Source organism: Corvus kubaryi, unplaced genomic scaffold (assembly GCF_017639235.1).
Source record: "Corvus kubaryi isolate FWS band 111438036 unplaced genomic scaffold, C.kubaryi_AGA036_p1.0 37308, whole genome shotgun sequence".
Lineage (NCBI taxonomy): Eukaryota > Metazoa > Chordata > Aves > Passeriformes > Corvidae > Corvus > Corvus kubaryi.
In genome coordinates, this window is record NW_024581096.1 from 20,929,896 (window position 1) to 20,952,286 (window position 22,391).

General features: G+C 40.7%; 1 protein-coding gene across 2 annotated transcripts in view; it reads right to left on the reverse strand.

The window, feature by feature from the left end:
- EPG5 (ectopic P-granules autophagy protein 5 homolog) overlaps positions 1-22,391 on the reverse strand; it is a 55,126-nt gene that overhangs the window by 10,407 nt on the left and 22,328 nt on the right. For both annotated transcript variants that reach the window (XM_042028780.1, XM_042028779.1), the window contains exons 16-37: positions 21,974-22,233; positions 19,973-20,113; positions 19,429-19,573; positions 17,835-18,032; positions 17,035-17,145; positions 16,202-16,321; positions 14,612-14,778; positions 14,194-14,418; positions 12,239-12,362; positions 11,217-11,358; positions 9,971-10,142; positions 8,626-8,788; positions 7,891-8,033; positions 6,481-6,637; positions 5,303-5,497; positions 4,132-4,345; positions 3,197-3,357; positions 2,873-3,080; positions 2,065-2,140; positions 1,136-1,239; positions 766-941; positions 86-271 (exon numbers count right to left, since the gene is read on the reverse strand). In XM_042028780.1, coding sequence (XP_041884714.1) covers positions 86-271; positions 766-941; positions 1,136-1,239; positions 2,065-2,140; positions 2,873-3,080; positions 3,197-3,357; positions 4,132-4,345; positions 5,303-5,497; positions 6,481-6,637; positions 7,891-8,033; positions 8,626-8,788; positions 9,971-10,142; positions 11,217-11,358; positions 12,239-12,362; positions 14,194-14,418; positions 14,612-14,778; positions 16,202-16,321; positions 17,035-17,145; positions 17,835-18,032; positions 19,429-19,573; positions 19,973-20,113; positions 21,974-22,233 — 3,588 coding nt within the window. The remainder of the gene's footprint in view (positions 1-85; positions 272-765; positions 942-1,135; positions 1,240-2,064; positions 2,141-2,872; positions 3,081-3,196; positions 3,358-4,131; positions 4,346-5,302; positions 5,498-6,480; positions 6,638-7,890; positions 8,034-8,625; positions 8,789-9,970; positions 10,143-11,216; positions 11,359-12,238; positions 12,363-14,193; positions 14,419-14,611; positions 14,779-16,201; positions 16,322-17,034; positions 17,146-17,834; positions 18,033-19,428; positions 19,574-19,972; positions 20,114-21,973; positions 22,234-22,391) is intronic.

Genomic DNA, 22,391 nt, shown 5'->3' on the forward strand with positions numbered 1-22,391 from the left:
ACTGGACTTAGTCACATTGCATGTCCCTTCTAGTAAAGGATTATTTTTCTTTTAAGAGATGGGTAAGAACCTTCACAAAAATTACCTCTTTGCCTATAAGCTGTTCCTCCTTTGCCAACAGCACCATCATATACAGCAAACAGACAATCATGTTGTGAGTCTGAGGGTGAGGGTTGGGATTCCAAGCATCAGAGAGGACACTGACCCAGTTTATTTCACATAAAACATAACCCAAGAACAAGAAACAACTCTTGGGGCTGCCTCTTTCAATCTAGAAAGGAGAAAGGGAAAAAGGTGCGTAAAACAATGCAAGTACAATGTAAGATGTAAGTACTTTCATACTTTTTAGTTCCTTAGCCAACTGTAAATCTACAGCAGCATTTTAGGTCAGCAGAAGAGTAGACAAATGTCTTCTCTCCATCATTTCATTCCCCCTCTTGCAGCTTTACCTTGTCTCAGATGACTTGGAAGTGAGAACAACATGGCACTAGCAAAATATATTAAATCTAACTAAAAACATTATATACATAAGCAATAAATGAGACATTCAAGCACATCAACGAAAAGGGAGCTGTACAGCTCCCCACAACTTTGTCTAGGACTCAAAAGCACTCCTTTACAAAAATCCATCACAAACTGAGCAGCTGTGAATGCTACAAACAAACTTTAAAAGCCTACTTGCTAAAAGAACTGTCTCTTGCTCTCCAGCTCTTTTCGAGGGCAGCACTGACTTCAAACTTAATTCAACAGTTTCCATGAACTCACTTTAAAGAACTCTTCCATAAGCATCTGGTCGGGATGCATTTCCTTCCATGGAAGCCTTCTGAACTCAGTGTGGAAAGCATAGAGAATAAACTCTGGCATTTTGGGGGCTGTGCAACATTCACAGTAATGCATTAGGTGTAACCAGAGAGCCCCATGGTGGCTTGGCAACAGCTTTTCTAGAATCAAAGAAAATTGCTGAATTAACAACAGAAAAAAATTCAGATAAAACTTGCTTTCAGAAGAAAGTCTATTTCTGAAGATGAAAACTTGTGAGTTACACTAAAATACACTCAAAGAAAAAAATGCACACTAAATTTCTGTGGTTTTTTTCTCCAAATCAGAAGTGAGGAGGTTAGGATTTCATGCTCACCTTTAAAGCTCTCATGCAAAAGCTTGATGCAATCTGCAAACAAACCGACCACGGTGGAGGCTACAGGAGTGTCACTCTCCAGCCAAGGGTAGCAGGGCTGGCTACTGAAAACAGGCACAACACAAATTTCAGTGTTCAGTTACCTGATCATAAACATTTGCAATTTAAATATTCTAAAGCAGTGAAGTACAAGTATCAGCAGTTCTCCCACTTTCAGCTCTTTGGGACTCTCCTCTTCTTCCTTAGAAGAGCTACATAGTTTACTATCCCATTGAAGAGTAACCAGAAATTACTTGTTTGGTATTTCATGATGGAATTAAAACAACAGAGTTTCTCAGTGATATTATTCACCAACTGCAGACAACCTCCTAACTTCAGTGCTGACAGTGCATTCACAACTCCAAAAGCTTTTAATTTTGAAAGAAAGCACAATTTGAATGTATAGTAGCATAACTAACTTTTTACGTGAAGGCAGAGGTACACAAGGCAATAGATCATCACAGCACTGATTTAGCCTGAAGTTTCTTTACATACCACTGGCATTTGAGGTTATATTTGTTTGGCTTTTTTGTTTTCTTTTAAACAGGTATTATAGATATTATGGAAGCTAAAAAAAGGGAATCTGAAATTCAAGTTTCAGTGTTTTTAAAACTGAGTGAAATCCTTCACATAATCAAGCTCTGCTCATGTTATTATTACAAGATCTTTGTCATATCTAAAATAATTATTCTATCCAAACCTTGGAAAATTTGATGTAGGTCATTAATTAGTTCTGTAATTATTAAGGAAATGACAAAGTGAGACCTATTTAAATGGAAGGCAAGACAGTCACAAATTATTAAAAACCAGGTAATAATGAAAGTCATTCTTACAGGACTAAAGTCCCTACTTTAGCAAAAATTAATTTAATTTTAAAATGCAATACATACCTTGCATCTTCTTTATCCAAGACCAGTATCCATGGTTTAAAGAGTCCAGCAATGACTGAATACAAGGACTGCAATGCTAAAAGGAAACAAAACAGTTGCTTTTTTCTTTCAAATCAACAACAGTGAACATATTACACTTTTCTAAATTTGCATATAATATCCTTTTCTCACTCTAACATTCACAGAATTATAGAATAATTAAGACTGGAAAAGACCTCTAAGATCATTGAATCCAACTATTCAATCAGTCCTTTCTAGTCAAATAAGAATTTAAAATACAATATGCTTGATAATAACTGTTAACAATATGGCTGTATGAACAACCATCATGAGCATTTTGCATTGTTAAGATGTTTTATTAGTATAATTTTAATAATACACCAGAGATTGTGGGGGTAATGATGATCCACACTTTAAACCTCCACATACTAAAATGTTTTAATTAAAATTTAAATTAAAATTAATTAAAAATTAAAGTAAAAGCCAACTTTCTCCAGATCTAAATCATGCATGATGAAATTCAGTAGTATCTCCTTCCAAACCTCTGCTCAGTGCAAAAGACTATTTTTCTTGAAGAAAGTGCAATCACCTCATAAAATAATTTTGAAGCAAGCTCAAATATAAAAGAGCTTCCTTCTCAGATTATAAAGCATAAAGTCCTACACGGCCACGAAGTAGCATCAACATTTCCCATCTGTATTTTAATACAAATGCAAAGTAAAAAATTTTACTGTTTATTTAAATGGCCCTTAACAGGCAGAATTAGAGAAATTAGGTACTTAAGTAATTTGCTTTTAAGACACATTACCTGCTAAAATTCTGCTACTCCCAATAGGTTCTTGGGCTAAATTGTCAACTTCAGTGTCAATAAGTCGTTTAATGAGATACTCCAGGAATTTGTTCACTTCAGCCACATAAGGAGTCCATTTTGAAAACAGGCCGAAAGTCCCGAAGTCCACCGAGGCCAGTCGGAGTTTGCAGAAGGATGTAGAAAGCCATTCTATTGTCTCTCTGACCTGTAAAAAGAAGGAAGCTGTTAATCAGCTGCAGAAAGGCTGCACAGCAGTGCTATCTGTCACTGGAGAGAAGCTGTTTCACCTGAAAAATATCAATCAACCCAAGAGGCACCCACCTGTTCTGTAGAGAGGAGAGTTTTTGCAGCCTCCCTCACCACAGGAGCTTCAGCAGAATCACTTCTCTTGACACTGCCCTGCTCAATCGCCAGTGAATCACACCCCAAAGCTCTAAGTGATGCCTTCCAGCAGTCAGGGCTTAGAAGCTGCTCTGATGAGCCTTAGGAGAAAGAAGGGAATGCACGCGTGAAAACCACAAAGTTAGTCCCCTTCTCTCAAAAAAGGTTGAAATTAGAGCTCCCTGCTACACGAAAAATTAGGTAACACGGGAGTTTGAAAGCCCCAAGTTTGAGAGTGAGAGATTATCTCTAATTTGCAAATGTAATCAACTTAACATTTCCTTTTGGCATCTACATGTTTCTCTCCTTAGAGATCTTCCCAGGCACTTTGTACATCCCTGGCCGCAAACACACATTTAGAGACAGCTGGTACCTCAGCAGGTATGGCATGACAAAGAGAAGTACTTTTGCTCTCATTTGAGGGACACATCAGATTATGGGTGGCATCAAATGTCAACCAGGACATTTTCAGCAGATTTCAGTGTCAGTTCCAGGTCTTCATATTTCCAGTTCTCCACCTGATATTGAAGGGTGATCAAAAACCCTTTGGTTTTGGTTTCTGCATTACAGACTGTGGCATAACCATAATTAATAGGTGCTTCCATTAACAGGAGACCACTCCTCCATCCTTCTCCTGCTACATGGGCTGAAAAATCTGTTGTCATGGATGTGTGTGCCCTGAGCCACAGAAGAGCTACAATATGTCTAATAAAAATACATCACATAGCAAGGCACATGAAAGTGCCCACAGAAACCTAAGGAAGTCTAAGTTGTACTGCATTTGTTGCTGTTTAACTCTACTGCACAGAGTTCACTTTTTTAAGCCAGAAGGGTTCTACACAAGGAGCTTAAAATGCATCACCTCAGATACTTACTTTGCACAAACAACCTTAAGAAATCACTGTAGTGGTCAGGGAACTGATACTGGAGAAGGTTAGTCCAATGCTTGCAGAAGATATTAAATGGCATCAAAATATCTTCTTCAGGTTCCAGGCCACATGCATTGAGGGCCAAGTGAATGGACTCCAGGAGCTGGGTGCGCTCCGAGAGAGGCGGCTTGGCCACGCTCAACCACTGCGTGAGGTCAAACTAGAACAGAGCACAGGGAGCATTCGCAAGCACTAGATTTGACAGCCACAACACTTCTGGGAGAAGGGAGAAATCGCCAGGGAAATAAAATCATGACATTTTTATGTGTTTAAGAAAACCCTCATGAATGTGCATCTTGTTAGCCCTAGCTCCAAACCTCACTCTCCAAAGGCTATGATTTAGCATACCGCAGAAGTCCCTAGATTTATTAAACAGCCCTTGGCAGGGGGGCTCAGATTGATAAAGATGCATCTGAGTTTCCACACAAGCATTAAACTGGACCTGATGTCCATAGTCCATAAATTTTTAGACGGAGGAGCAAAGCTTTTGTAGCCTCTTGAGCAGCTGCTCAGACCTCGGTCAGCAGGGACAATGCTGGCCACTGTCACCATGGACAGCTCAGAGTCCTGCCCAGGACAGACTCTCTGCTGCTTCCAGCTGTCACCCTGTAACTAAAGAGGAGAATCAGAGCAGTATCAAAGGCCAAGTGTTACACTAATTTCTCCACTGGCACTATCATGAGTAACACGATATGTGTAAATCACTTGCTATTACCTAATTCAGTTTTAAGACAGGCAGGAAGGACGTGGGTGCCAAAAAGAGCTGGCAAATGCAGACACTGTTCCAAATTTTGTTATAAGATACCTGGCATTCACTGGCTACTGTGATGAATGTCGCTGCAGAGATAATCAGGCAGAAGAAGCCATCAAGAGATGGTTTTAATTTCAGCACTAAGCCCTGGGAAGCACATACTGATACTATGTGTGCTAGAAAAGGCTATTTAAGCTATTCTCTTTTGACTCCAGCACCTCTTGAGCTTAAATTACTATTCAGTATGACCAACACAGCTCTACAGAACCGGTCAATGCTATTTTAAAATACCAGATTTGCACTTCTTTCCTCTTTAGCCCAAAGACAAGGTCTTCAGGGGAAGAACACCCACAGACCAGACTTTACCTTTGTCAGCAGCATGAAGACAACATCACTATTATCCTCACTCAGAAAGGCCACAACTTTTTCGTATAAAGTCACAAATTCACTGGGAGAGGCAACAGGAGTGAAGTAAGGAGAAAGGAGAGTACAAAGCCTTCGATTCTGCAGGATTGTCTGGAGCAAACGCTTGCACTCTGATTTGGTCCCACTGATGAACACCTGAGAAAAGTGGGAATGGTGGAAAATATAACAGCCAAATACGAGCCAACTGGGCAATACATCTCTTAAGCTAGTTGTTTCCACAGTCACAGTTTTGGTCCTTTTATAAAAAGGGAAGATTTTCTCAAAAACAAAACACTGTATGAGATTAACATCAGCTAAATGCTGTTGGTCCACAAGATATAACACAAAATAAACACATCTCCCTAGCACATTTTAAAACAGCATTTATGATCACATATGTTGCCTGGAAATACCATTTTTTTCTGATGGAATAGTACAAGAAAATGAATCCTGATCTGACCAGCCGTGCTTGATAATAGGAAAAATTTAACTGAACTACAGCTCTGAAGAACTTCTCATCACTTCAGCTGTTAGAGGTGCTCAAGGACAGCTGCACATGGAAATAAGCTGCATCTAAGATAAAAATAAGGATCTTGACCCAAAGCAGAGGCTAATGATTTTTCTCAGTGCACAAACACAGCAAACATTATCACCACCAACAAGCACTTATCTTCTCTTCCAGCAAACTTCTGGTATAACTCACTACACAGAGAACACTGCAAGGCTGTAGAAGAAAACGTCTAAATACAGAAGTTGACAAGATGTACATCAACCAGAAAGCGACAAGTAAAAGCAAAGTCTATGCTGAAACACACTTCTATGAACTGAAAGTATCCAAACCCCAGTTATCTGCCAAACTCTAGCATTTAACTAGCACAATGACAATTTATTCACATTAGGCAGGCACCTCAGATCAAGTTTTTATTTTGCTTAAATGCAAGCCTTGCCTTTCCTGAAGACTGTGCATATTACACAATTAGTTGAAAAGAAAATGGGATAGAAGCTTAGAAATTAACTTTCAGGCTTCTGAACATGTTAGACCTCCCAATGTCAGCAAGCAATTTGAATAAGAATAGGCATCCAAAAATCAAATTTTAAAAACTTAGAAAAATATTTTCATATTCAAGAAGTAAACTCACTTGGCCCAGAATCTCAATGCAGGACGTGAAGAACTGTCTTGTGGGAGGATTGCGTTGAGTTTCATCACACACATATTCTACCAGTGTAAAAAACAAGCCAATTCCAACTTTCTTGATTGCAGGCATAGGCTGCACCTTGTAGATATTTATGAGGGCCCTAAAAAATTAGGTTAAAAAGGCAAATTAAATTTACACACAGAGAATAACCTGTGACAATAAAGAAAGGTTTCTTGCCAATATATAGCCTTGAGATGGGTATTTGTGATATCCCCTGAGTATCCCTCCTTCTCATATCCAGGCTGAAAAGTCACAGATTTAGCTCATGTAATTTTGCTGCCTGAAATGGATACTTCCAAACCTTAGCAAGTCTCTATAACCACAGTCAGAAAGTGAACACTGAAAGACTTCCACAGCAGAGTTCCACTGGATTATTTCTCCCTCTAATCAAGTAATCATCATATTCTGATGGCATCTCAACTACCTTTGTATTGCAAGAAAAATTACCTCATTTTATTTCACAGGCTCAACAATAAAAGAATTAAAACAGAATCAATCTTTTCTTGTGTATTGCCAAGTAAATGTTTTGTTGAGATTAAATCCCTGTCTCCACTGAGTCTGAATTAAAAGAGCTGAAGAAGATGCAGTTTCACAGATGTAAATCCCAAGGACTAGTTCATCCACAGAATTTTTCAAATCAACGATCAAGAATGAACAAGTAGAAGTAGTAAGTAAATCCTTTTACTTGTACAATCATTACACTCTGTAGCAAACCAGCTACACTAAGAGAATCCCAGCAGAAATTTGGAAAATTGAGAATGAAGTTGCAAAAGTGGACCTCTGGAAAGAACTGTAAAAGATCTTCAAGTGAGCAAGAGGGCCTTGGATGACCCCATTTTATTCACACTCCCTAAAAGAGTGGTATTATCTAGCCTGCTTCCACTGCAACATTTGGTTTCACAAATTGAAAAACTACTTCAAATTATAGCACTCTATTAAAGAATTATGCTCTGCACTATAATACAGAAAAACCCATAGAGAGTCATACTGGAATCATGTAATTTAGCCTATAGCTGAGACAGCTGTGGTACAAGTTTGCCACTTCCTGAAGTTTAGCACAGCATCCGTGTCATGACTCAGTGTGCTTTTACAGGATTAGGAAGGCTGTTATAAGGCACAGAACAATAAAAAGAAGTAGAAAACAATAAACAGAAGTACAACACAATAGTGTGTGCCTTGTTGAGCCTCAGTGACCCTCTGATAATAAAAAATACTCCTTTAGAGGTCTCAGGATTGTTGGCCCAAGCTGACAAGCATGAGGGAAAACACATGAACAGATTCCACATTTTAACTCCAACATACCAAAATGGAAATACAAACACCCCTGCCCAGAGCAGTGTCTGAACAACCTACGTTATGAAATTCTCCACGTGAACAGCTGCTTCCACAACACCCAGAGAAGGTGGCTTCATGGCTTCTGCCTGCAGTTGTCTCACTTCTTTGCGCAAAGCATGAAGCTGCTGGCTCACTGCTTCATTTTTGTGCTTCCCTTCAAACTAAATGACAAAAGGACACATACTCATTTCAGAATTAACACGGTTTTGCTAAAACTCTTCCATGTTGCAGCTATTCGTAAAAACAAAGCACAGTCCAGTCAGTCAGAGAACTCTGAATTTGGATGGTTTTCCCCCTGAGAGCTTTGATCAGATTCAGTACATTGTGCCCAAGCACACATCTTTGGACATGTTCCTAATTAATTATCATACGCACTAATATAATTCATGTCTTTTATCTAAGGCTTTTAATCCACAGGGACTAAAACTTAGAGGGGATCAAAAAATTCATTTACTAAGCAACATCTTTAAACATTTTCATGCTTCTATTCCTATCAGCAGGCAAATTCCCACATCCATACACTGGGAAGCAGTTTAGAATGGATACCATGAGCAAAAAAAATCATGCAACAACTTATTCTTCAGCTCTTGATCTGCTTCTCCTTCTGAGCATTACACATGAGGTGTTTCAGATCACTAAGATGTCTGTGGATTTATTTGGTCACACACTACCATTTTTACAGTAATTCAGCCATTTCACACTCATCCTCTATGTCCAACAGCCCCAAAACAGAGGTGATGCCGTGCCTCTAACCTGGATGGTGAGCTGAGCTGCTCCCTGGCAGCCTTTATTTGAAGTTCCCCTGCACTCCAGGTGGAGGGTGATCTGCTCCTCCCTGTTGACATACAGCTTAGGCACCGTGTCCAGTATCTCACTGTTCAGAGCAACATGCTGAGACTCCCAGAGAGCTGCAGTTCTGAAAGGCATTTATTAATAAAATTACCACAATCTTTCCCGGAAACGGCAAGGCTAAGATTTTATAAGCAACAGAGGAGACTTCAATTTGATGTGCTGTACAAAGACTCATGACACCTTCCTGGAAAACATAAAAGGTTATTAAATGAAATTGAGCTAAAACTTCAAAGTAATAGCACTTCAAAGTAATAAAAAAAACAGGTTCATAAGAACAAAAATACTCAAGTATGTGTGAGTTCTTTTGAATTACTTTAGATGACAACCTGGAAGGACACTAAACAGAATAATCTCTGTAGGAAACGTAATTTTCCACCAGACAAAAAAAAAAAAAAAGCTGGAGTGTGATGATTCAGTCAGAAGGGGGAAAAAAAGAAAGAAAAAAGAGAACCCACCTAAAATTAATGCTGGAATTGTTTAGACACAGCCTCTCGTGGGCTTAGTAGTTTTTGTTCTGGTTCATAATATCGTTATTAAATGACTACAATGAGTAAGAATGACTACAGATTGACCAATTGTGATTGAAAACAATTCAGCTGGATATCTGAGTAGGAATATTAAAAACAGAAAGCCTCTTTCATCGCAAAGCTAGCAGAACCAGAAATCAGATTTCTCCCCTGGGTGTTTCATATTGCAACTACTACATCAGTGCCAAAGGGTTAAATAACTCGTTGTCAACAAATCTAGCCTAAAAGGAGGCTTTATTTCAGGAAATATGACAAATGAGAAAAGAAGTTAGATGCTGTCTGAGGTAATCTCGGTCATTAGATAAGACTTGTGCACTCTTATCTCAGTTGAAGAAGTAGAATGACAACATGATAGACCAGAAGAAAGATAGAACAAATGGGACAAGAAGCAGAAATCAAGTATTGACAGTCTTGTGCCAACACCACAAATGAGGCTGCTGTGAAGGGCATCTTCAGGAAGAAATTGTTCCCTCTGAGGGTGCTGAGGCCCTGGCACAGGTTGCCCAGAGCAGCTGTGGCTGCCCCAGGATCCCTGGAAGTGTTGGACATTGGGGCTTGGAACACCCTGGGATAGTGGAAGGTGTCCCTACTCACAGCACGGGGTGGAATGGGGTGAGCTTTAAGGTGCCTCCCAACCCAAACCATTCAGAGACTCCATGATCATTTTAAGGCACTGCTGGACACACTGCTGAGGCACAAGGAACACAGACATGACTCACCTGGCGTGTTGCTGCAAGATGTTCAGGTCCGTGCGCATAAGCTGGATTGCATCTTTCTGACTCACGAGACTGGCAGAGGAAATCACTGGCACAGGAGCCTTCATCGTCTGCAGTGGCAGAGGGGGCTTGGGAGTATCAAACTTCTTCAAATTATTCATGATCCTCACTTTGGCTACAAAAAAAAAAAGGAGAAACAAGTTTGGTCAATAAGAAAACTAGGAGAAGCTGAACAAAAACATTTATTTGCATGAAGCATTTTTAACTGTGGACAAATATTTCTCAGGATTCCCCCTTTTAAAAAGAAAAAAAAAAAATCACTCGACTAATCTTCCTATTTTTGCCAAAGTTTATTTCACACAGCTAATTTTCATGACCAGCTCTTCCATCACACAAAGATTAGGATCAAAAGACCCAATGGTTTCCTTGTTTTCCCCAAACACTCCTATCTTCCAGTTTTCCTGTCACCCCATTTATTTTACTCATCTGACAGAGGCTCCCAAACAAAATTCTAATCAAAATTCATGTTCCTTTCCCTACAGCTCATCCTCATCTTTAGTCTTGTCAGTGCCAATTCCTCAAAGCACAGCCTCTCTCCGGGTCTGCCCTCTTGTCCTGCTGATTTGCATTCAGTTTCTTTGTCCAAACAGTGCCACTTCAGCTATGGAACTATTCCAGTTCCCTTCTATTCCCTCACTCCTTCCCCTTCTTTGGATCAGCCCCAAATCCAATCTCACCACATCCTTAATATACCAGTCATGACTATCACCCCTTCTGTGCTAGAACAGCACTTTTACCACACCAAAATTCCAGGGAAACACACTGGGAAAAACAACACTAAACAGAAAACAAACAAACAAAACAAAACTTAAAAAAAACGAAACAGAGAAAATATGTTTTCAGGTACAGCTGGTTTTACCTTTGCTTGTACCTGTCACTGTCTGAACTTTGGGAAAATGTCTGGAACATCCTCTGTGCAGAGGAATTTTTGGCGAGCTTGCCCATGAAGCCCTAGCTCTGCTCTGTGACATGGCAAACTTGAAGCCAAAAAGCATCAATGTTAACCTCTCACACAAGAATCTTAGTGAGAAAACTGTAACAACTTCAAGGAAAATACTGTACCCATAGAAAACAAACCATATTAATAACTTTATTGACAGGCATCATCAAGCTCCTAAAGGAACCAAGGCTTTGACATCCCAGTAAGTCTTTAAGGCACAGTTTCCATAACAGTATTTTCATCTCTTACCTGACAAAGGATTGGTGAAATCTGTTTGCCCTGCAGAAGCACAGGTTGTATGGGACTCAAGCTGAACCTGCAGCCAAAGGTTCAGAGCTTCCTGAAACTCATGGTGTATGAGTTCCACATTGACATACTCCATCCACAGATCCTGAAGCACAAAATAATTAAATTATCATCCCCATTTTGATCATGTATCATGTGCTGTCCACCCATCCTAGGACCTGGGGAACTAAAGCAAATAAATAAAAATATACCCTGCAGTTTTAAGTCACATGAAATTTATTATTAAGGGCAAAAAATCTAAAATTGAAAGAAAAACTGAACACTTTTTATTACATATATAGATATTGACTGAAAAGCACTTGTGACACTTAGAGATGAAATCTAACACATGGTATAATTTCTGATAAATAAGAGGCAAAGGGAAAGAGAGATTACTAAAAATCTGTTCCTAAAAAGGGAATACAAGAGACCAAGATAGTTTAAAAGATCATGGCATGATTAACTGCAGCCAGGCTAAAGCAGGCTGTATTTCCAGCAGTCACATACACTGTAGGAGAGAAAACAAAGCAAGCATAAGGAAATGTCCTTCCAAAATCTCCCCTCTTGCAGGGTTTTGCTTATACTAAGTCTTTAGTCTTCAAGAACAGAATAATACACACTCACTAACTTATATTTGAACCTTTGACATTTTACAGACTACCAACACAAGCACGTTTTGGCTTCCAGTCATTTGTTATTTAAAGTTACAAATTAAATTACCCTCTAATACTAATTACAGAGCAGTACAGAAAAAGTACTGTGCTGCAAGAAATGACAGATATGCAAGAAATTTACATCTGAGTCCTCTTTCAAACATAAAGGAAGGCAGTTTGGGATAGCACAGGGTTTTAGGAAAAAGGTTAGAGCCATGAAGGTATCATACATGCTGTATGTGTATTAAAGACCAGTGACACAAGTCACCCACTGACTTCAAGGACTCATTTTAGCAAGGAGATTTCAGATTGTCAGTGTTATTAGCAACTCACCTGTTGATTCTGCATGACTTTAGCAAGTCTGTGTGCATCATACTGCTTTGGTAAAGAGGGAATGTATGTATCTCCTTTCTGGAAACTCTCTTCTTCCAACCACAAAATTAAAACATTACAAAGCCTGAGGGAAGAAAAAAAAGGGAAAAAAAGGAAAAAAAATAAAATTAGTGTGAGTTTGATTGTTCTAAGGTTTAGAATTAAGGCAACAAATAATGCTACAAGGTAACATGGTTAAAAACAGGTACTTCAGGTGCTTTTTCACTCGTTTACTGTCAAGTTAAACACCAGCGGTGGAAAGAAGCTTCTTAGAGAAGTATGAACAGCAACAACAAAGGTAATAGGACAAATTCTGAAAAAGAAAACATTTATGCAAACTAGCATAAGACCCAGGACTGACTGTCTCTTATGTCAAGAAGTATCACCACAACCCCACTCAAAAGAGCAAAGCAATAAACAGATTACATGTGAGCAAGATTGGCTTCTCACCCCACAACCTCTCTGCAGTGCCCGCTCCAAAAAGTCATGCCTGAGTTAAGCCACATCTTTTAATTTCTTTTCAGAGTCTCAATCATGGCTAGTTCATTCTCATTTCCTCCTCTGTTAAAATTGTAACATAAATACACCTTTTTCTTCAGCTGACATCATTCCACCCACGGGTACCATTTTCACTATCACACCATCCAAGCCTTCCTGACAAGGAAGGAGTAGAATGCCATTAAATCTTCACACTGTGCTATTAAATATCGCTAGCAAACTCCTGCTTCCTTCATCAGTGTCACTGGTGAAAAAATGGAAGTACACCAGTTCCAAGAATCAGCCCCTATAAACCCTACCAATAATTTCGCTCCTGTCTAGGAAACTAGACAGGTCATTAAACTTCCTGAGCATAAGATTTATTTGGGTGTAGAGCAGTCTGGCTCTCTGTTGGAGTGGGAAACATTTTTTAAATGAAAGACTGAAAATATTAATCAAGTTCACCCAGTGAGCATCTCTGGATTATTTTTCACAGGCAACCAGGTGGGATTTATGATCCCCCTTGTTTGTTTGTACAGTACCTACTGATTGCTGAGGGGAGCACTGAGCAGGAGCTCAGATTCCACACATCCAGGGTCCCTGAACAAGGGACTCTCTTCAAATCATCTTTTCAACTAGCTCCTGGGAATATTCACATACTGCCTCAAGTTTAGTGTGCATGAGGTATAGACAGCTCTTAGGAGCTACCATCCCTCAAAAAAGTGGGCATTCAGCAGCTGAGTGGCAGTGAGTGACTGTGTCCCTCTCTTTAGCCTACTCCAAGACAAAAAGGGAGTCTTGTGGCGAGGTTTTGGTAAGCAGATTTACCATTTTTCAGGTGGCACAGAAGACACTTGAGAGAACTCACCTTTAGGCTGCTAACTAAGTAAACTGCACTGAACCACGTGCTGAAGTCCCCAGTAAATTTCCTGATGAAGTAATCTTACTCAGACCAATTCAGGTCCTGGTCTGCGACAAACATGCATACACACCAAGTAGCCTTTTACATTTATAGCTAGTGACGTACATGCGAGTAGCAGATATGCCTAAATAATAAATATTTTGCCAGCATGGGGCTACCATTCATTAAAAAGCAAAGCTTTTTCCCTAAGGGGAGTGACAAATCTATCAATAATGTTTTATTTTTAGAAGACCAGCCCCCTCTCAAACAAGTTGTGCAAACAGAAGAATGGATTTGAGCACACCCATGCACTTGGGGACATGGGTTAGTGGCAGCCTTGACAATGCTGGGTTAAATGCTGGACTTGATCTTGGAAGGCTTTTTCAACCTGAATGGTTCTGTGATTTCATGCTTTTAGTAAGTGCCTGCAGTACATCTAAGGTCACATCCCTTCATTCCTCACACAGCTACAACTACGCTGTAGCAGTTACTCAGGCAGTTGCATTGATTAAGATGGAACTGGGCAGGCTTTTTTTACCTGACAAGTTCCTTATGCAGCTCAGGTGAAGTCAGGTAATCAGGTGAGCAGCTGGCCTTCTCTGGTGACCTCTCACTGCCCTCAGGACTCTCCACTCTCAGTGCTTTACTGGCAGCGTGGTGGAAGTCTGCTACCTCTGTCAGCCGCTGCTTCATCTCAGTCAGCAAGTTAACATGAGCTGCACTCTGGAAAAAGCGTCTTCCAATACAACCACCTACAGGTAATCTAAAAATGAACAAAAAAGCACAACTAAGTCTTGTTGCAAATGTCAAATCAGCATCTCTGCAGATAAATTGGCTCACCATAGAAGCTGCTGGTACCCACTGCTTTCAGGTTCAGTCAGTGTAACGCACTTACTTTCACTTTCTTCTGTGCACTTAATGAGTGCTTGCTAGCTGCTGGAGCAGGTCAGACTCACCCATACTGTGGTCCTGGTCGGTGAAGGTACAGGAGGAAGAACTTCTGCCAGATCAGAGGCATGAGAGGGTGATCTGCAGGGGTAGCAAGGGCCTGGTGAGCCCAGCGGTAAATCATGAGCCTCTGAAGGGAAGGGACGATGGGCAGCTTCAGCTGGGTCTGGGCTTTCTGCAGAAACAACATTTCCAGACAAGTGTGGTGCTGTAACAGGCTGTCACAGGCTAACTGAGCGGATTAACACAGCGTGAACACTTGGTAATTACAGAGGAGAAAACTTTGGAAGCCGTCACATATCTGCTATGGGCCTTGAAGGATGAGCTGCCCATCTCACGGTTACGTTGGAGAGCAGACCTACACCTCTGATGTTTACAAAAACCCAGCATGATGGCTCTGACACCAGGCCAACATATGGGCCACTGGTGTTAATTACAGTTAATTACTGTTCTTCCTCACAGAAGTAGATGTCCCTGGTTTAGATCTCCAGCGTGCTACTTTTAGCTTTTTCCAGATTACATGTAATATACCTCTAGTGAAAATTCTAAATGCAAAGTATAACTAATGTGAAGAAAGAACACAGAAGCAAAAGCAGAACAAAGACAACGCAATGAGTAGCAGCACCCCATTTCAGCAACACCACAAATCCAGTAAATCATTAAACAGTCCCACTCCAAGCTCCCCTGGACTGTGCCTGAAGCAGGGGAATGGGAGGCTCTTCTGAGTTCCCAAGTCTCAGAGCAGACCCTGGCACTCCCTCATCCCCTACACCAGACTTCTGGCATCCTTTTCCACACACTGCCCACACCCGATTTGTTTTCCAGCTGAATCAAGCCATGCAAGCTAAAGAACAAATGTTTTCCAAACCAGCTCCAAGGATGCAAGACATGTACTGGACACAGCCCAAACAAACCTATTTTCACAGAGCTACCTCCTTCATTAAAACACACTGAAACAGCTGAGACGAAGGATGGGCCAAAAGTTACACTTTGAGAATGGACAGTTTTGGTTTTCACTTGCTTCACTCCAGAATTTATAACTGAATTTGGGCAAAGAAGCTGGAAAATGCTGCAATGTGGCCTGAAGTAGAGCTGATTAAGTGCCTTCTTAAAGGAGAGACCTGAACAGTTTTGAAAGCCTTGGAAAATAATTCAGAAAACAGAGAAAAGTAAAGGCCAGTCTCCTGTAAATTCATGTCATCTGAGAAATCATCTGTTTGAAATACAGACATGTTTTCCCATCTGAAAAATAAGCACTCCCCATATCAGGGGATAAATCCACTGAAGCTTGTGAGGCATTTAGATGACCCAGAAACTCATGTAAAAGCACAAATTAGTTTTCTGTAAATATTGATACAGTAAAATCAGATATTTCCATGGTAGCTTTTAAACATAGAAGAACTCAATCATACTCAAAATGTAAAAGAAAATTTCCCTGAGGTACATTTTCTCCTGCACAGCCAAGTAAAGCATTATTTATGCTTTTATCCTGGTAAGAAAGTAGTACATAAGAAAAAAACCTAAATGACACAAGGGAACCCTTTTCCCCAGCAGTCCTCTCCAATAAAATAATAAAAAGGGATGAACAGTTCTCTCACCTTCAAAGCTTGATCAGGAGTTAAAGCATTGATAACCAGCTCCCCCTCCACAACTCTGCGAAGCTGTGAATCTTCTTCAAATATTGACTCCACATTTAACACCGTCCATGCAAACCAGACCTGGACAACCCAGAAATAAGAGAAATATTGGTAACAAAATGGCAGGGGGCAGCATCAGGAAGCTTGATGCTCTCTTAAGAGGAATAGGTGTTTGACAGATTCTCACTGCAGAGTTGCAAAAAACAGTATCACATCTCAACAACAAAACCTCTTTACCCTTAAATTCAAACTTCCCCTTCGTACAATCTTGGGAAAGAAGGGGAAAACCAGAGAAAACTGACAGAACTACCCAGAGAGTCTCTGTAAAACAAGATCTCCTCTCTTCCACCTGCACTACACATCTCTGTCTGGGGTACTGCAAGAGTTTTTTCCCTTTTTGCTTGAATAAGGAGCTCACTTAAGCAGAGAGAAAGCAGCTGGAATTCAAAACACTTATCAGATAAAGACTGATCTAATAGAAAAGTCTGGCTTTACAGATTTTGTCTTCTTAAACAGATCAAGAATAATACCAGATTAGAAGAAAATTTAACTATCCAATCCTATTATATGAATTCTTGGATGCAGATTAGACAAAACTCTCCCCATGTAAAATATCCATGTTCCTTTTAGTGCAACAAACCCACAGTATTCTCTTAGGCTAAAGTAGGATTTCCTCGCAAGAAAACTCTGGGATAGGAAGAAAAAGTGACCAAGAAAGAGATCTTAAAAAAAAAAAAAGATCCCTAGACCAGTATGCTGCTTTTCCCATCACACAACACCATCATGGCACTCACCTGAGAGGAGTTGGCATTGCCCTCCACAAAGGATGGTGTGACATTGCCTGCCACGATCCAGCTGACGAGAGAAGACAGCAGACCCTTGTCACAGTGATAGCCCAAAGCGTTCTGCATAAAACAGAAAACATCTGGGGTTTTTTTTGTGAGCAGGTGATTTAGAAGCTACAGGTGCATCACTCAGTCTTCATCCAGGTTCCTTTCCACCTCCTGTTGCTACTTTCCAACCTCAGCTCAGCCAGGCACCACTGCTTGGACTGTCTTTTTCAGTGAAAACATCCCGTTACAGTGACAGTGTCTGGTTTTTCAGAAGAAGCTCCATTTTTGTTCTAAACAACCAAATATTTGAAATGCAAAAAAGACAAACTACAACAGAACTCATATGAATCAAAATTGTATAGCAAATTGGTTTTATTAATAATTATTATCATTATTATTAAAATATCAGACATTTCATTAATTTTGACCCACTCAGTAACAAATCAGATAACCCCATCATCACTCATCATCACAACCGGTTGTCCAGAGAAGTTGTGGCTGCCTCATCCCTGGAAGTGCTGAAGATTAGGCTGGACAGTGCTTGGAGCAACCTGGTCTAGGTTTCCCTGGAAGGTGTCCCTGCCCATAGCAGGAGTGGAACTGGATGGGCTGTAAAGGTCCCTCCCAACCCAAACCATTCTAGGATTTCACAGCCGTTCTTGTTGCACTTCAGGAAAATACATTCACCTCAAAATCAGACTGTGCAACACACGAACTGACCATTTACTCAACAGCCACACCAAAACACCACAGCTATTTACCTTGTGCTGCTGGTAAAGCAGCTTTTGCACACAGTCCTCTTGGCTGTACTGAAAAGCAGCTTTGCACAAGTCATCCAGCAGGCAGAGCGTGGCGCGGTCCCTGTGCCACAGCTGCTGGCTGGTAAGGACCTGCACCCAGAACTCCAGGACGGCAGCTGGCCCCACTCCGTTTGGCTGGTCACTTAGAAAGATGTGAGTCTGACAAATTAAAAGGTAAAATTAGTCAACAGATTGCAGCTTTGAGTAAAGCTTAAGAATTTATTGGAGAACTGTATGACTTGCTTGAGGCTGTGGGCCAATCCTTAAATTAAATAATTTACAACAACAGTCTCTATACCCAAGTAAGGACAGCTTTGTCATCTTCAGCCTCCAATTTTCTGCAGATTCTGAAGTCTGAAGAGCAAAGGACCTTGTGCAATCAGCAAAAACAGACACAGAAGCCTTAAGCAGGACCCCTGCAGGCATAAATAGCACCTATTTCTAAAGTCCAGCCTGCTGTTTCTGCAAAAGGACTTCCCAGAGTAGGTGTGTGTTGGAACCCTGGGTTCTGAGAATTTCAGCCTGTCAGTGCTCAGAGGCAGTGATCCTCAGAAGTACACTGTACTCCATCCAAAACCCTGGGAAAAGTTTCCCAAATTGTGTGATAACACTGAGGTTATTGCTGTGTAATTAAAAGTCTTATCACTGGGTGGAATATGTAGAAATGTAGAAAATTAGGTTTAGGGGATATAGGTGATAATAGGTTACAATATGGAGGATTTTGGGTGTGGATTTGTCTTCTTTCTCCTTCTTCTTCACAAATCTGAGTGCTCTGTCATTGGGTCAAAAGTTCCGCACTGCAGAACATGAAAGGTTAGTAACTGGGTTGTAAGTAAAAACATATTACTTAGCATTTCATAATTGGTTAATTTAGACTTTAAAAAACCTTGGAAATGAGAACTCACAGCCATTTTCCACCCTGCCAACCAAGAGGCACACACTGTGCAGCTGTATTACTGCTAAGATGTAATAAACAACTAAGACCAAACAAGAGTTCTTGATCTTCTGCATCTTAATTCTAACTCTGAGTAAAAGAACTCGAGATACAAAAACAGAAGAAAAATAATAGGTCTGTTTCCACTGCCCCCCTCTAATCTTGGAGAGCTTTGGGTTTTGACCTCTCTGAGCTTAAAAAAATACTACTGCTCCCTCACTCAGGAACATTTTTCCATTCCAGAGCCCACATTAATGGCCAAAAGCAAAGCTTTCAAACATTAATGTATCTGCTGCATTCCTCAAATAACACAAACAAGAAAGTAGTGCTGCATATTACATTCCCTTTTTTAAACAGTTTTGACCTGGTATTGGGATATGAATTTTCCAAGAAGTCTGAAAGGCAAATATTGTTGTTAGTGTCACATGCACGGCCAGATTTAGGCAAGTTTCAGCAGGAGAATTTCAGGAAACCAAGCCCAACTACTAATATTTGATACCAGGTACTCTGTGACTGAACTGCCAGGTTTAGTATCCTTTCTAACCTTTAACACTAGCTCAGTCAAATAAGCCTGCTTTTAAACACTCTCCCCTCCTTTACTTTTTTAAATAATCTTTTTACCTGTATCATACTACTGAGCAGCTTAACGTTTTCTCCATACTTCACTCCTGTCAAGTGCTGTGTCACTTTATGGGTAACCTGCTGGGTCACTCCTTGAGGGACTCCACTATCCAGATGAAGGAACAGTTCAACGTAAGATAAAAACCTAGGGATGTCAACAAACGAAATTAAAATATCTCCTACTGAATAATAAATAGAAAACCTGCTTCCAGAGAATTTTAAACCAGCTCAATAGCACCAGTGAGATACATATAGAAAGGCTTTGATTCACAACCACAGTGCAGATTTAATTGCTCCAGTTTAGCAATACAATGGGCACAGTATGAACATTTCACAGCAGACTGTAATTCAAGGCAGCTCATCAGGACTAAACACAGTTCTTGATCTACATCAGCACCCAAATCTTACTCAGGATTTGTCTGGGAGACTGTCAGGCGGTCTAAACCAAAACATTATGATTAACTTCCACTGCAACTATTAATAAATTAAGTAAATAAATATATAAAATTTTAAAATGAACATATTATGAACATATCATGCTTACTGTTCATTCTTCAGGAGGTAATACTGGCAAGAATAAAACATGGGTAAAATTTTATCCAGCACATGGACTACTGTTCTCAGATGTCTATTCTGGACAAGTACACCCAAAAGAGGGATCCCTTCAGCACAGAACTTCTCAATGCTGTCAGAAAACAAACAAAAATAAAATTAAGAAAAAAACATTGACTATCAGCAGAAAGGAGGAAAAGGTTTTGATTTCATTTTTATGAACTGAGATGTAAATACATTCATAACTTTACACTTTATTTTGAAAACCTAAGTAGCTAAATCCAGAGGTTTTTTCTTCAGCTGCAGGAGTCACTCAATCGCTGAGTGATTTTCTTAGTATTTCCTTCTCAAATATTTGCTAAGTATCTCCTTCCTTCACAAATTCTCTTCCAGGCATCAGTGTCCTGTCTTCCAAAACTCAGTGGAGATGCAAGTCTTCATCAAGTTTCTATCACTTTAAAGCTCACTGTTCTTGCCTAACCTGGACAACTTGCCTCCCTCTCCAGGGAAAGGGAGAGCCAAAGGCCAAACACAGAAGGTGCACTGGAACAGACTAAAGAGATTCTTTGGTTTTTTATTCCATGCTCAAAGTTATAGAAAAATTTCCACTCTCAACCCAAAATACCTTCATATCAGTCTCAAACTACTCCAGTGCTTGGAAGTATCTATGACACAATCTTACCCACAAGCCATGCCTTTCTTGGGTAAGGAGAAGAAAGCCCAGATAATTTTTCATTTAAAGAGTAACATAATATTATATGTAGAAAACAAGTTACTGAAAATTTTGAATAGTATAACGCATAACTAAAGAGATCACAGAGTCAAGGAAAAAAGTTCTGGTGAGAATTGATCAAATTTTGTGTGGTTCTGTACCTTAATCAACAAGTACATTTGAATACATCCAAAAGCCTAACTTACAATTTTGCTAAAAGCACTGGAAAAGACTGTGTTGGAACACAGTCATGGCTAAGAGGTTCACTGCTCTTACAATGCTCTTTATTTACCATTCCCAGAGTGAGTGGGTTTTTTCTCCTCCCTATTTTCTGAATGCTGTTCTGCCCTAATACAAGAAATGACCTCCAGAACAACCCTTTCAGTAAGTGTGGTTCAAAGCTACTCCTGTCCAGAGAAATTACGTTAACCCCTAGTTTCAGTCCTATTTCTTATGACCCTAAAGTGCAGAAGGCAAAAAAAACTGTTAGTAAAATAAATAGCACGTTGTTTGAAATAATTCAGGAAGAATTTCTTCACAGAAAGGACTATTAAGCAGTGGAACAGCTGTCAAGGGAGGCAGTGGATTCCCCATCCCTGAAGGTGTCTCAGGAATGACTGGACATGGCACTCAGTGCTCTGGACTGGGTGACAAAGTGGGGATTGGTCACAGGTTGGACTCAATGACCTTGGAGGTCTTTTCCAACCTAAGTGATTCTGGGATTCTGTGCAACTACAGTCACAGAAGCACAGAGTATGGGGGTTGCAAGAGACCTTGAGATTATCCAGTCCAAACCCCTCCAAGGCAGGGTCACCCAGAGCAAGAGACAAAGGAACGAGTTCAGGTGGGTTTGTAATGTCTACAGAGAGAGAGAATCCATGACCTCCATGGGCAGCTGTTTCAGCTCTCTGCCATCCTCAATGCAAAGAAGTTCTTCCCCATGCTGAGCTGAAACTTCTTGTGTTTTAGTTGTGGCCATTGCTCCTCATGCAGTTGCTGGACACCACTGAAAAGAGTCCAGCACCATTCTCTGGACACCCCTTTGAGATGGCTATCTCCATTAAAGAGATCCCCCTCTCATTCTTCTCTTCTCCAGACTAACCAGGCCCAGCTCCTCCTCATCAGAGATGCTGTCCCTGACAAGCTGCTCGATCCCTTGCATCACAAGTCCTTCGCTCTTTAAACATGCACAGAGTTGTTAACAACCCTCAGCTAAGCATTAGAGAGGCTGCTCAGTCCCTGGGGCCATCCACCCAAGGCAAACACCCAGAAAGCCCTCACCTGTGCCCCAGGGTGGTCATTGCCAGTGCCAGGTAGCAGCCGATGGGGATGTTTGCCTTCACAGCCTTGAGCAGGGGGTGCAGCGTGACCGACTCGGCCGTGTCCAGCGCAGTGTCGTACACGGGGACAGCCAGCCCACTCTGCTGCACCCCACGGTCATTCCTGTGCAGCTTCAGCCTCAAAATCAAACTCCATGCCCACTGATTGAAGGAAGTCTCTGGTGTTTCCCCGTAGCGAACGATGCTGGCCAGGTAGGAGACCTGGAACAAAGCAGCAGGAGCAGGAATGAGAGGAAGCACAGCTGTGACACAGCACGTGTGGCACTGGTCTGGGACTTGGCCCATGGAAAGGGAACTGGATGACCTTTGGGGTCCCTTCCAACCCAAATCTTTTAGGATTAGACTAACAGCAATCATTT